Below are 14,840 nucleotides of genomic sequence, written 5' to 3'. Positions count from 1 at the left end.
CTGAGGGACGGTGGCGGAGTCGATGCAGCCGAGTGATTTCACCATCGCTGAGATGAAGGAGGCTCTTCGCGAGAAAGGACTGACCTTGGGAGGGTCGAAAGCCGAGCTCATCCAGCGCCTGAATGCCAACGATTCAGGCGTATGGGCGAGATTGAGCGAGCAACGGAGGCAGGAGAGATATTCGGATGGCATCCCGGCTTCAGGAGGTGTGCGTTCACCCAGTGAACAGGGTGACGCCATGGAGATGGAGACCGTGGACGATACGCCGAGACGAGGAGACCGAGTGAGGATGACGACGCCGGAACGGAGAGAGCACGACGACGCGACGCAGGCGGAACTCTTGTTACTGCGTCGAGAACGAGAGATTTTGGAGAGAGAGCGGCAGTTACTTCAACGAGAAATAGAAGTAATGAGAAGTGCAACCCCCACACCGACGACAACGAACGGCAGTGTCATTTCTGCGTTCGGCGGTGTGAGGGGAATTAAGGAGCTGCTGCCTGAATTTGACGCAACGGATAGCACCTTCTGGAGGTGGAAGCAGCAGTTGGAGTTATTGAGACGCACGTATCAGCTGGACGATAATTCGACGAGAGTGTTAATTAGCTCTCGGTTGAAAGGCCGTGCGTTGTCTTGGTTTCACTCAAGGGCCGAGCATGTGACACTGGACCTGGAGGACCTTCTGCGAGAGATGGAGTCGATGTTCGATCTGCGACCAGGAAAATTGACGCTGAGGAGAGAATTTGAGGCTCGCGTGTGGAAGAGAGACGAGCAGTTCTGTGATTATTATCACGAGAAGGTGATTCTCGCGAATCGCATACCGATCGCGGAAGACGAGCTCCTCGATTATATCATCGAGGGAGTGACCGATCCTCGTCTGCAGAGCCAGGCGCGCCTGATGAACTTCCAATCTAGAAGAGAATTATTGAAGGCGTTCGAAAAGGTGGTTCGAGTACATTCAGAGAGACCAGACGTCCGACCGAGGGGAGACGGAGCGAGGACAACTAGCGGAGGAAGAGCGGAGACATCGACACGGGGAGACTCGACGAGGTGCTACAGGTGTCGCGGAGCAGGACATACTGCGGATCAGTGCGTGCGACCACAGGCAAAGCGAGTGTGTTATGTGTGCGAATCTCCGGATCATTTGGCTAGGGAGTGTCCGAAGCGAAGTCGGTCCGCGGCGTCGGAAACGCTGAACAATGGTGCGCAAACTGCGTCGATGAACGTCGTACAACCTGTCGCGTTGTTAAAACCTTATAAGATTACCGTAAAAATTATAATGGAAAACGAGAATAACGGGTTCAATAATTACGTGGTGGATGCAATAATAGACTCGGGTTCTCCAATTAGTCTGATTAAAAGCGAGATAATTCGGGGCGACTCACGTCTGCTCGCCGGTGAGAGCATCGATCAGTTTTGCGGAATTAACGGCTCGCAGTTAAATATTGACGGTATCGCTCACGCCGATTTGGAGGTAAAAGGCGTGCGCTTGAAAATGAAATTTTATACGGTGCCTCCTAATACGATGGCGTATAGCGTTTTGCTCGGTAGGGATTTCTTGAATTGCCCGTCGCTGCGTGTAACATTAGGGCGAGATTTTGAAATTACAAACGCGGAAGAAGCGCGCGTTAGTCAAATGATGCATATTGAATGCGACGACAATGTGGTATGTTCGAGCGAAAAAGTGAAAATTAATCCGGCGGTTGATGAAGATACCACCGAAAAGATCTGCGAGGTCTACGAATCTCATGGTCTGAGTAGTCTTCGAGCGGAGAAGTGCGCGCCGGATCTCGAGAGGGTTATCGCATTAAAACACGAACGACCGAGCGATGAGAGTATAGAGTCTGCGTTGAATGATCCGGTGCCATGTAACATCAGGGACGTACATAGGTTCGTCGGACTCGCGAGTCATTTTCATCGATCTATGCCGAGATTTTTATTGGTGGCAAAATCATTGTACGATTTTATTCGAAAAAACTCTGTTTTCAAGTTTGGGCGTCACCTGTTTGTCGTCATCGACGTGTTCGCTAAATTTATCCGGCTCTACCCGCGTAAGTCAACAGCATCGGAGGAATCGGTAGAGTATCTCTTTAAATATTTCTGCGCGTATGGTAAATCGAGACGTTCAATTTCGAACAGAGGAACTTGTGTCAAATCTGACATATTTGAGAGATATTTGGGATCCGGTGCTATAGAGCACGTATCAATTGCTGTGGGCACGCCGAGGGCAAACGGACAGGTGGAAAATATAATAGAATGATAATTCCGATGGTGAAAAAAAAATTGACCAGCGAGGTGATGCGAGCGATCTATTACGCGATCCAATTAAGGTGAGCGATTATCCGTAGCGCGACCTTGACGCGAGATAAACCTCAGACAAATATTGACGGAGCGAAAAAGAAAAAAACGAGATGTGATATAATTTGCGACGGATCAAATGCACCCGTATATTCGAGCATGATTATATATTATTTGGTAAAGGAATTTTATTTATTGCGTATTGTAATTTTGGTAATAACGTTGACCGGGACGGTCAAAAAGTCAGGATGGCCGAGCTGTAGGCATTTTTTATAAAGACGTTAACCGACGATGAGATTAGCTGATTTACGTGTTTTGTTTGTCGACCTCGTGCCGGGTACTTATTTATTTGTAATATTTATTATTGAAAGCGTTCTAAGCGATCCTTTGTTTGTCGAGAAAACCGAAAACACATCTCTGCGCGATGAACAAAGGTAATTCTGATTGGTCCGATGTTTCGGGTAGGGAAGGTTTTAACACCGGGTATAAATATGCCGACTTTTTGGGAATCGAGAGACAATAGAGAACCGAACAGAACAGATCATATCTCTCTTCCTCGAAACATCGAACGACGGCGAAAACGGCAAGATACGACTCTGAAGAATTGTCGACGTGAAGACGTGTAATATTCACAATTGCACATTATACATATACATACTATCATTTAACGTTGGAATAAATTAAACCTTTGGCCTATCCCTTGAAACACGATATCCTAATCGAAACGGTGAGAGAAACATTCTATTTCTCTCTCTCACGCCCATCAGACGCCTATAAAATATTATTTATTTTGTGTAGTTACAGTAATATTGTTCAAAAAATTTTGAAAACAAAAATATATTTTGTTAAGGAAACTCCCTGCATTACCGACTATGTTCGTTGATCGAGAGCGCTCGGCAGTCTGGGAGGGCGTCAGCTTGACTACGTGCGCGCGCCTCTCGTCTTTGTTGTCGCCATTATTCTCATTGTCAAAGTACTCGATGTGCATCGTATACGACTGACGTGTGTATGAACTGCTTGCAAATTTCTTATCTCGCAGTGCTGCATTTATCTCTCATATTAGAGATATCGACCTTGATCGTCTCTAGCTTGGTCCAATTGGGGACCAGGAGAAATAGCCTCTTAATTCAGAGGTCAGGCATTTATCGGAAACTTGGGCCGCATGATGACGGAGAGTCTTATGACCTCCCTGGACTTATACAGTCCTTTCTTTATCGAGCCGAAAGGTGATAAGAGTCCAAGTTCGACTCTTCTTTACAAAGTCCTAGTTTGACTAACATTAAGATGTACGTAGCAGTACACTTCCCTGTGCTGCGTCCTAAAGATAACAATTCCAGTTCGACTAATTGTAAGAATAAAGATTTACATTTGGCTCAGTCCCCCCTTCTTGGGGCGAGGTGTTCGACGAAGCAATTCATACTCGTTCTACACTCCTCAAGGAGATCTTTATAATAACAACTTTTTTCCAGACAGATAATTTAATTATTTATTTTCAGCTAAAGTATTCTAATTCTTTTTTTTAAACGTTATTTATGTGCAATGAGTTCAATATTATTTATGATCTTAGTATACAAAGAGACTATTTATAAAGAGATATATTTATATTAAGTTTAAATTATACAGTAACGTAAAGATAATTCTGAAAGTTACATATAGAACTCATCTGCGCTTCATGTGAACACTTTGTTTTATTTATTTTTATAAATTTAACATATATAAGACAGGCAATAAGAGCCAAATCGCGGATGACAGTGCGTTATCCTAAACGAAACTAAATTTTTTTCAGAGTTTAACTAGGCTCTGTAATATAAATATAAATTTAACATATATAAGATAGGCAATAAGAGCCAAATCGCGGATGACAGTGCGTTATTCTAAACGAAACTAAATTTTTTCGTTAGAATTAAATACCTGTGCACAAGGCACCAAATTTTTACTTGGGCACGGCCAAGATATAAAATTGGAATAATCTCTACAAGAGATTTTTAATTCCATGTATCCCCTATTCCCCCTAAAGAAATAAAGTGCGAGAGAAAAATATAGATCCGAAAGTCGCAGAATCGGGAATCGAACCCGAGAACTTTCGCTTGCCGGGCGACTGCTCTTCCAACTGAGCTATTCAGATCCTTTCGATTCTATACTTTTCTCTGTTATATATATTAATGTTGGTAAATAAACGCCTTTAAGCCAGCGTGTATAAATTAAGAGTTTAACTAGGCTCTGTAATATAAATATAAATTTAACATATATAAGATAGGCAATAAGAGCCAAATCGCGGATGACAGTGCGTTATTCTAAACGAAACTAAATTTTTTCGTTAGAATTAAATACCTGTGCACAAGGCACCAAATTTTTACTTGGGCACGGCCAAGATATAAAATTGGAATAATCTCTACAAGAGATTTTTAATTCCATGTATCCCCTATTCCCCCTAAAGAAATAAAGTGCGAGAGAAAAATATAGATCCGAAAGTCGCAGAATCGGGAATCGAACCCGAGACCTTTCGCTTGCCGGGCGACTGCTCTTCCAACTGAGCTATTCAGATCCTTTCGATTCTATACTTTTTTCTGTTATATATATTAATGTTGGTAAATAAACGCCTTTAAGCCAGCGTGTATAAATTAACAGCAAAAAGATTTAAGCATTTCAAATCAATTGATACAAAGTTTTGCTCGTATATTGTAAATGCAAAAAGTGATAAATGAAAAAGCCAACTTATCGAACAATTATTAGAGTTGTTCTGTCAAATAAAAATTTATTCCATGTATAAACTATTAAACATAAAACATTCCTCAGTTTCCAAATTTTCTTTCTTTCTTAATTGTCGCAATAACATCGCGTGTGACTCTATTGACTGAGAGGAATGGAGTGTAGATCGTGTTTTAAAAATTAAGGAGCCGACTTAATATTCTTATTATTGTTTTGATTGTTTCGTTGCGTCTGGGCCTAATCACGACGCTTTGGGGGTTTAAACATTGAGAGAAATATTAGCTATAATTGGTGAGCTATAATTGGTGATAACGGAGACCCCATAGGGGTCCCAAAAGTCTGTTTGTAAATTATGTCATTAAATGTAAAATAAGTAGAGGTCAATATGAATTTTATACCACATATAAATTCGCTTTTCGGTATTCTAGTATTTGTTTCAATGTGATCCCATCTATTATTAATCCCATTAATCGCAAGATCTAGATGTACGTTTGTAAATAAAGAATTATTGTTCTCATCAACCTTTTTAAATCAATCAATCTTTTTAAATCAATCAATTTTTTTAAATCAATCTTTAAAAAGATTGATGAGAACGATAAAAAGATTGATGAGAACGATTTTTGACATACGTAATCGTTAATTTTTTATTAATCGCAGCGCCTACGGAACGTTTTAATTTCTCGCATATTAACGATGAAACTTTTCTAGATTTGATTAAAATCAAAGATTATATCGAGACGAACAGTTGTTGGATATGACGGATTGAAACACGCTTTAACTGCTTATAAATTCTTGACTCTTGTTGAAGAACATTAATTTTCGATATTATGTGAATTTTTGTATGATTTTGTATTTTTTAATAATTACTGTAATATAATACGTAGGAAGACCGCGTGCGGTTGAAACGTTTATTTTATTATTTTATAATGATTGTAATTATTGCTTAAGTCTGAGTATTGAATGTTTGTAGCTTTCACATAATGTTTTATGTTTAATAGTTTATACATGGAATAAATTTTTATTTGACAGAACAACTCTAATAATTGCTCGATAAGTTGGCCTTTTTATTTATCACTTTTTGTATTAAGCATTTCATTTATTATACGAAAAAAAGAAACAGGAAAAAGATTAATGCATTCGGAAGTTCCTATCAAGAATGTTTCGGCTCAAATTTATTGGTCTTATTGGGATTCTCGTTCTAAAAAATGGAATTCTCTATAAGAGATGGAAAGCCTTAAATCTTCAAACTAGTTTCCTTCAATTAATAGTTCCTCAAGATCGAATCAAAAAGATTTTACAGGAAACTTATAATTCTCCGTCCGAAGGACATTTCGGAGTTAACAAGACTTTTGAGAAAATTCAAAAAAGATTCTTTTGGGCGAATTGTAAGCAAGACGTTGAGAAGTGGTGCAGAATCTGCAAGATATGTATATCAAAAAAAGGTCTTTTTGGAAAAGGAAAATCCCCTCTGCAAATTTATAACGTCAAAGCTCCATTAGAAAAGGTGCAAATGGATATCCTTGGTCCTCTTCCGTTGACTAAGTTCGAGAATAAGTATCTTCTTGTAATAGTTGATTGTTTCACAAAATGGGTGGAAGCTTTCCCTGTCAAGAATATTAGAGCCAAGACTGTGGCTAAAATTTTTGTGAATCACACATTATTGAGATTCACACAGATCAGGGAAAGAATTTCGAGTCTCAGTTATTTGGAGGATTAATGCGACTTCTTGGGATCAAAAAACAAGGATTACTGCTCTTCATCCTCAATCAGATGGCCCGGTGGAACGTCAACATCAGACGATTATCAATTACTTGGCAAAATACATTTCTCAAAATCAGAAAGATTGGAATGAATGGATTCCTATGTTTCTCTTGGCATATAGATCGTCGAAACATAAGACTACAGGTGTGACTCCTGCCGAGTTGTACTTTGCTCAAGAACTGAGGCTACCAGTAGACTTGTTACAAGAAAGTCCTAAATTTGACGAAGAAAAATTGCCTCCAGAGAATTTTGTGGATAATTTGAAGGAAAGGTTAGAAGAAATTCGTTCTTGTGTTAGGGAACGTATGGCTTTAAAGTTTTCGCAAATGAAAGCCATATATGATAGGAAAGTTAGAACAATTCTTTTCGAGGAGGGAGAAAGAGTCTGGCTATATAATCCCAAGAGAAATAAAGGAAAGGCCCAGAAATTGCAGAATATTTGGGAGGGTCCTTATTCAATTATTAAAAGATTTAACGACGTGGTATATTGTATTCAAAAGACTCCTAGGCATAGGAAAAAGGTCATACATGCGGATAGGATAGCTTCTTTTCTGGAAAGGGATTAAAATTGTTAGAATAGATTGGAACCCAGGGAATGTCTATTTTATGGAAAATTCAGAGAAAAATTGAACAGATAAAAGTAAGGTGAATTAATTATTGCGTAATCTTCTTTTTCTTTTACAGAATCTTCGAAGAAGAGAAGTTTCACTCGAGGGAGAGGTTTCAATTGAAGGAGTATTTACGGTTCTGCTTCGAGGAGAAACAAAGTTTCCTGGATATGGCGGAGAGGCCGATTTTTGAGTTGAGCTTTTCAGGAAGAAGGATTTTCGTCTTCAATTTATTCTAAGAAGACTGTCTCTCCCGCAGTTTTTGATCCGTGGTTTTCCCGCGGGACTTCGGGCAAATGCCGAGGCAGGGACTTGGGGAGTCCATAAGGAACGATGGGTCCACGGAAGTTATCCCCTCCTCCCTTGTCTGAAGTTCTTCACGAGGTCGCAGGAAAATCAGGACGTAGAAGACAAAACATCGGAGGTCGATTGGCAAATCGCCCAGTAACCTGAGGCAGCAGTCCGGGGTAAGGCAGGATGATTTGTTAGAGCCCTGGAGTCGATGTTGGACTGTCAGTCGATTGGGACCAGAATGACGAAGTCGCTTGGTAACCTGTGGCAGCAGCCCAGGGTAGAGCAGAAAGGCTCGTCGGTGCCCTGGAGTCGACAATAACTTGTATGGATGTGTGACGGAATCCAGAATGGTGGATTGTTCGGTAACCTGTGGCAGGAGCCCAGGGTAAAACAGAAAAATTCGTCGGACTTCTGAAGTCGGCATCGGAATGCAGAGTTATTGGACAGCGTTGGATAACTTCTGTTTCTGATTGTCGGGACGACAAGCTTGAAGAAGGGAGGCAGTGTTACGTCCCTGGTTTACATCTCCTGAGCACCTTTATCCCTTTTCATCCCCTGAGCATCATTGCTAGGAGGGTTGTTTATAGACAACCGGCGTTTGGATGTTTTTCCAGCGCCATGACTAGATTTGGTCTAGCTGTCGCATCGTGTAGACGCTTACAAGACCGATGAGCATTCTGGCCTATTACATATTGTGTTTCTTTACTTTATTGTATTGGGTTGTTTCATTAAAACTCCTTTCCACATTACGAGAGTTTGTTCATTCCGAGCGCGAGTGAGTGTGTGCGACATTTTTTGTGAGACAGCGCAAGAGACGTCCCGAGGACGTAACAATATTTATTTTCTTTAAAATAACAAAAAAATTTATTAAATTATTAAACTTTTTAGGCCACGTTGATAGATATTCACTCTTGTACCAACTGTACTTAAATACATTTTGAAATCTTGGAGAAGAAAATTGATTAGATGTGTTTTGTGATATGTGGTAATGTACTTTCTCACACACGATTTTCGTAGAAGTATGATTTATTAAAATATTTAATACAAAATTTGAGCACTCGGCCTCGTGGTTGATTAAAGAAACTGATTAAATGTGTGAGGTCTCGGCCTCGTGATTTATTAAAATAAACCTCATAATGTTCCTAAAAAACCGAACCATTTAATTGCACTCGGCAAGGATAGACTGCCTACAGATAAAAAAACTGAAGTAGTTTACAAAATTAATTGTAAGGATTGCAACGTGTCATATATCGGACAAACAAAGAGACATCTTTGTACACGTGTAAAGGAACATTTCAGCAACATCAAAATGCATTCGAGTAATTTATCAGTTATCAGCAAACATAAAATTGAATTCGATCACGATTTTGACTGGACTTTGCCTGTTATTTTGCACAGTGAAAAGCACGTAAAAAAAAGAGAAATCGCTGAAATGTTTTTTATTAAGGGAAATAATAACGCTATTAATTTACAAAAGGATACCGACAATCTAAATAATATCTACGACAAAATAATAAAGATCGTTTAGTCTCCAATAACTCGTCTAAGAGTCTTGACGTGTTGTCAAACCGACACTGTTCGTTCTTGACATCTTAAAATTATAATTTTATTTTTATTTTTACAAGTATGTTTCGCTTCTTTTTCTTTTTATCATTTTGTAATATTGTTACTGAAGTAATTTTGTTTTTTTTATTGCAATTATCTCTGTCTATGTATATCTAGATCACTTGATAAGGACTCAAAGAAGGGTCGAAACGTTGTGATTGAATAAATAATATTTGCCAGTACGGTCGAGAAAAGAATCTTACCTTTTTTAAATTCTGTCTGGCGATTCTCAAATATCTACATTCTTTAAACAAATTACATTGAAAAGTTGAAATCTCCAGCTTTTCAATAGTTCGTTGTTCATTTCTATTCGATAATTTATACAAAGGTTGACATTTTTGTGCGTGCGTGCAATACTTTAATTTTCATAACGGCTGTTGACACGCTTCACTGCTCTGTCAATTCACCGCACAACAAACGCAAATTTTTTACGTAAAAAGTATTGCTCATACGAGAAAAATTATAGAACACCAGTATTTTTGTTGAAAGAGTTGATTAGATGTAGTGATTGCAGTCGAATGTTGAAGAGCAGAGCGGGATTAAAGAAGGAGCAGGCGAGAGATCGAAAGACCGAGAGTAAGAGAGAGCGAGAGAGATGTAGGGTGATAGACGGAATAGTTTGGAGAGAACAAGACTAGCCTGGTGAAAAAACTGGTGCTACCAAGTCTCTTGCGTTGCTGAATTTTGCGTACTTTATTTTACAGTACAAACAACTTTTCGGAGCACAGTGCAAAAAGGCACAGAATAAGGACGCGTTGAGATCCACGTGAATGTGAATCTGCAATGGCGGAACGTGAGCTGTTGTACGAGTTGCTTGCGAACCGAGCTATTGTCGCTTCCGTCTCGTTCTGAACGTGGAAAGTTCAATCAGCTGTGCTTCAGCTGATCTGGGTCCTTGTCTGGTACTCGCGAGAGAATTTAACAACCGGTCAAATTTGCTTCGTCGCGGCAAGTTTACCTTTCTCACGAGAATAAGTGTGTTCATGACAACAAACGGATGATGAAGAAGGGAACGAAAGCCACGGTCCGCCTGCTAGACTTTAAATTCACCGTACTGACAAATAATTTATTGATATTAATCACCATGGTGTAATTACACCATGTTAATCATATTATAGTCCGAATAACTATAACTATATTATATTAAATATAGTTTTAATAATAAATTAGTAAGTCGACCATTATGCAATCGTTTAAGAAACGTTCTCACGCTTTCGCGAAGCGCTTATCGCGAAAAGACGCAAACACGATGGAATATAAGCGTTACACCGAAAACCGCGGATCGCAAGCGAAGAATCAACAAAAACTGCTTCGCTTGCACCTAGATAAAAACGTGTGAATAAAAATTAGCCAATGGAAGAGCTTTTCTACATCTTCCCTCAAAAGATATAGAAAAGGGCAGGAGACCACAGCGAACGGAGAGCGAGGCGATGAAGTCAATCGCTAACGAAAATCCTAAAAGACAAGTCACTAATTAGAACCTAACTAAGAGTCGAAGACACGCCGCTGAATACAAAACTATCACCTGTAATCTAACTGCCGAGTGTGGGCATACTTGACTAACCACCCAGGTGGGATTCGACAGAATAAAAAAACCATTCAAGAGTTAAATTGAAAAGGATTTATTAACAAAACTGAAATCCAATCCGGAGTGGAGACGCCGCCTATCCTTAGGATCCCCATCCTTTAAACGGTTGAGACCCGAAAAATTCTTTGTACCTCACCAGAGACACAACAATCACTACGTTTCGACCATAGTTTTTGGTCCTTTTCAAGTGAACTATAAAAAAAATATACAATACAGAGTCATTAGTAATTAACGCAAACCGCAAATTATAAAACAAAACCAATATAAAAATATATACTTGCAAGCAATAATTATATTCTTGAGATGTCAAAGAGAGAGCATAGTGTCAAGTTTAACATTAGAGCCTATTTTTCTTAATAAAAAACATTTCAGCAATCTCTCTTTTTCTAACATGTTTTTCGTTGTGTAAAATACTAGGAGAAGACCAATCAAAGTCATGATCAAATTCAATCTTATGTTTGCTAATTACTGAAAAATTACTCGGATGATTTTTAATATTACTGAAATGTTCTTTTATGCGTGTACACAGATGTCTTTTTGTTTGTCCAATATATGAGGCGCCGCAGTTTTTACAATTAATTCTATAAACCACCTCAATCTCCTTTTCAATAGGTAATCTATCCTTACCCAAAGTTATTAAGCAATTTAATTTCTTAGGTATATTATGTACAACATTAAGTTCAACCTTATTGAAAATCCGAACGACATCATTTAAACAACTAACATATGGTAAAGAAATAAAAGAAGGTTTAGTTGTGTTACAATTCCTACTTATTCTATTAAAGGAACAATGCTCTAAAAAATTAAGTCTTTTTTGTATCCAACGCTCAATGATTTTTTTCGGGAAGCAATTATTAGATAAAATTCGTTTAATAATACTATATTAATATTCTCATAATAAAACTGCTCGAAATTATTTATCTCTAAATAATTATTTAATTCAAAAATATTTAAACGTATATTCAAAAAAGGTAGTATAAGGCACAAAAAATAAAATTTAGCAAATTAAAAAATGAAAATTAAAAATTTAAATAAAAAATTAAAAGTAAAAAGAATGTAATGTACAAAAAATACTTAGCGCTGTTTTTGTATTGTTACTTTAACACATTAGTGAATAAAATAAAATATAAATCAAAGTACAGACTAATCCTTTCACTACGGTACGCTCTAACAGAAATCCATAAACATTACATGGCTCGATATTCGAATGACGCTGTGGCTAGCTGAACGTATCGATATACATATATGAAATATATGTATGTAATGAAACATGTAATAATTGTCATATTAAACAGATTCAACAATTGGACAACAATGGATTTTTTGTTGAAGAAAAGAAGATGAGATGGAAGCTGGGGGAAATAGCAAGGAGGGAAGAGAAAAAAGGAGAAAGTACATGGATAAGTAATGGCAAGATAAGAATAGAAGAAAAGTGGTGGAGATGGGATGGAGAAAAGGAGGTGCTGAAATATGAGAGAGGAAATATAAGGAAATTGGAAGCGGGGGAAGAGAAGAGACGGAAAGAAGGAACAGCGAAATAGAGAAGGATAAGGAGAGGAGAAGGGAGAAAAGAGAAAAAGGTTGGAAAGTGACCTTCTGGAATGTAGCAGATGTAGGGAACAAGGATAGGGATTTCTGGAAAAGATTAGAAGAATGGAATGTGATAGTGTTGTCAGAGACATGGTTGGAAAAAAAGGAATGGAAGAAAGTGAAAAGATTGTTACTAAGAGGATATATATGGGGAGTACAAGGGATAGGATACAGATAGGAAGAGCAATAGGAGGCATGATTATGGGGATAAGAAAAAAAATAACGGAGAAGAGAAGAAAGATAAAGACGGACAAGGAGGGTTTTGTGGTAGAAAGAGTAAAGGTGGGGGGAGAAAGATGGAAGGTAGTAAGGGTGTATGTAAGAGAGGGAGGAAGCGAGCAAAGAAATGGAGCAATAGACGAAGAATAAAGAAAGTGGACACGGTAATAGGAAGAGATTTTAACGCGAAAACGGGAAAGGAAGGGGGTAGATAGAGAGGAGAGGAGAGATCAGAAGAGGAGAAAGTATAGGAAAATAAAAGAAGGTCGAAGGATAATTTAATCAACGCGGAAGGAAGGAAACTGCTGGAATTTTGGGGAAAAAGAGGATGGAGCATATTAGACGGGAACACAAAAGGAGACAAGGAGGGGAAATGGACGTTTATGGGAAAAAGAGAGAACACGGTAATAGATTATGTATTAGGGAATGAGTTCAGCGGGGAAAAGGTGAAAAGACTAAGGATAAGAAATAAGGTGGATTCAGACCATCATCTAGTAGAAGTGGAGATAGAAGAAAGGAAGGGTGAAGAAAAGGGAAAGCAACAAGGAGGAATAAGGAAAGGAATATGGAACAAAAAAGGACATAGGATATTTGAAGGAAAAGTGAGAGAAATAGGAGCAAGAGAAGAAGAGCTAGAAAGGGAATGGGAGAGAATGGAGGAGAAGCTGAAGGAAATTATGAGACAAACGGAAAAGGAGTTAAGAAAAGAAAAGAAAGAGAGGGGAGGGTCGTGGGATAAGGAGTGTAGAGAGGAGATAAGGAAGGAACTGAGGAGATGGAGGAGGGAAGGAAGAAAAGGTGAGGAATACAGGAAGAGAAGAGGAGAGTACAAGATGTGCGAGAGAAAGAAAAAAGAAGAAAATGAGAGGTGGGAAAGGAAGGCAGCGGAAGTGAAAAGAGAATTGGAGGTATGGGAAATAGTAAACAGGAAGAGAAGAGGGAAGAAGGGAATAAATAAGGAAATTGAGATGAGAAAGTGGAGAGAATATTTTATGAAGCTACTAGAAGGAGTAGAAGAAAAGGTAGTATGGAGGGAGAGAAAGGAGGAGGGAAATAAGAAAGAGAAGGAAGAGGAGAAGAAAGAGGAAATAGGTAGAGAGGAAATGTTAGTGGCGATAAAGAAACTGAAAGAAGGGAAAGCGGCAGGGATAGATGAGATTCCAAACGAGATATGGAAGTATGGAGAAGAGAACATAGAGGAGTGGACATTGGAATTCTGTAACAGGGTGTGGGGAGGAAAGGGATGGCCGGAAAGATGGAAGGAAGAAGTTATAGTACCAATAGTGAAGGAAGGGGAAGAGAAAGAGGTAGAGGATTATAGGAGAGTGACTCTGATGTCGACACTATATAAAATATACACGATGGTACTAGCGGAAAGGTTGAGGAAGGAGGTGGACAGAAAAGGAATAGTGCCGAGGAATTAAACGAGATTCAAAAGAGGGATGGGTACGATGGACAATATCTATGTAGTGAACTACGTGATAAATAGGCAGCTGGAGAGAAAAGGGGAGATGTTCACGGCGAAGTTTGTAGACCTGAAAGCAGCGTTTGATTCGATAGACAGGGAAAAACTAATGGAGGCAATGAGAGAGAAAGATGAGGAAAGAATTGAGAAGAAGGGTGGAGGAGATGCTGAGGGAAACAAGTTGCAGGATAAAGGTAGGAGAGGAAGTAGAGAAGTAATTTTTGATAGGAAAAGGAGTAAGACAGGGATGTCCATTGAGTCCAATGCTTTTTAATATATTGACAGCGGAAAAAATGGGAAAGGTGAAAAGAGGAGGGGTAAGGATAGGAGAGGAAAGGATATACACATTAGGTGCGCGGATGATATGGTGTTGTCGATAGAGGAGGAAGATGAACCAAGGAGTATGATAGAAAGATTGGAGGAGTACTTAGAGCAAAGAAACCTAGAATTGAATGCGAAGAAGACGAAGATAATGAGATTTAGGAGAGGGGTAGGAAAATGAAAGAAAAGGAAGTGAAGATGGAAAGGAGAGAAATTAGAGGAAGTAAAAGAATTTACGTATCTGTGATATAGATTTCTGAGAAATGGAGAACAGGAAGGGCAAATGAAAGAGAGGATGAGAAGAGCGACAGTAATTATGGGGCAGGTTTGGGGAATAGAAAAAAGAAGGTTTGGAAAAGATTGGGGGACAAGATTATGGCTATTT

At 38.9% G+C, this 14,840-nt stretch overlaps 1 protein-coding gene across 1 annotated transcript; it reads left to right on the top strand.

Annotated features, from left to right (window-relative positions):
* Positions 1-13: 13 nt before the first annotated feature.
* On the top strand, positions 14-2,912 carry LOC146723993 (uncharacterized). Its single transcript, XM_085480673.1, is given in 2 exon segments — positions 14-1,762; positions 1,764-2,912. Coding segments are annotated over 2 exon segments (1,785 nt in total). The 5' UTR covers positions 14-22; the 3' UTR covers positions 1,809-2,912.
* Positions 2,913-14,840: the final 11,928 nt, after the last annotated feature.

The sequence above is a fragment of the Nylanderia fulva genome, unplaced genomic scaffold (assembly GCF_048542155.1).
Source record: "Nylanderia fulva isolate GAGA-0341 unplaced genomic scaffold, ASM4854215v1 Scaffold156, whole genome shotgun sequence".
NCBI lineage: Eukaryota > Metazoa > Arthropoda > Insecta > Hymenoptera > Formicidae > Nylanderia > Nylanderia fulva.
The sequence above is the reverse complement of the archived record's forward strand: the minus strand, read 5'-3'. Positions and strand labels throughout refer to the sequence as shown.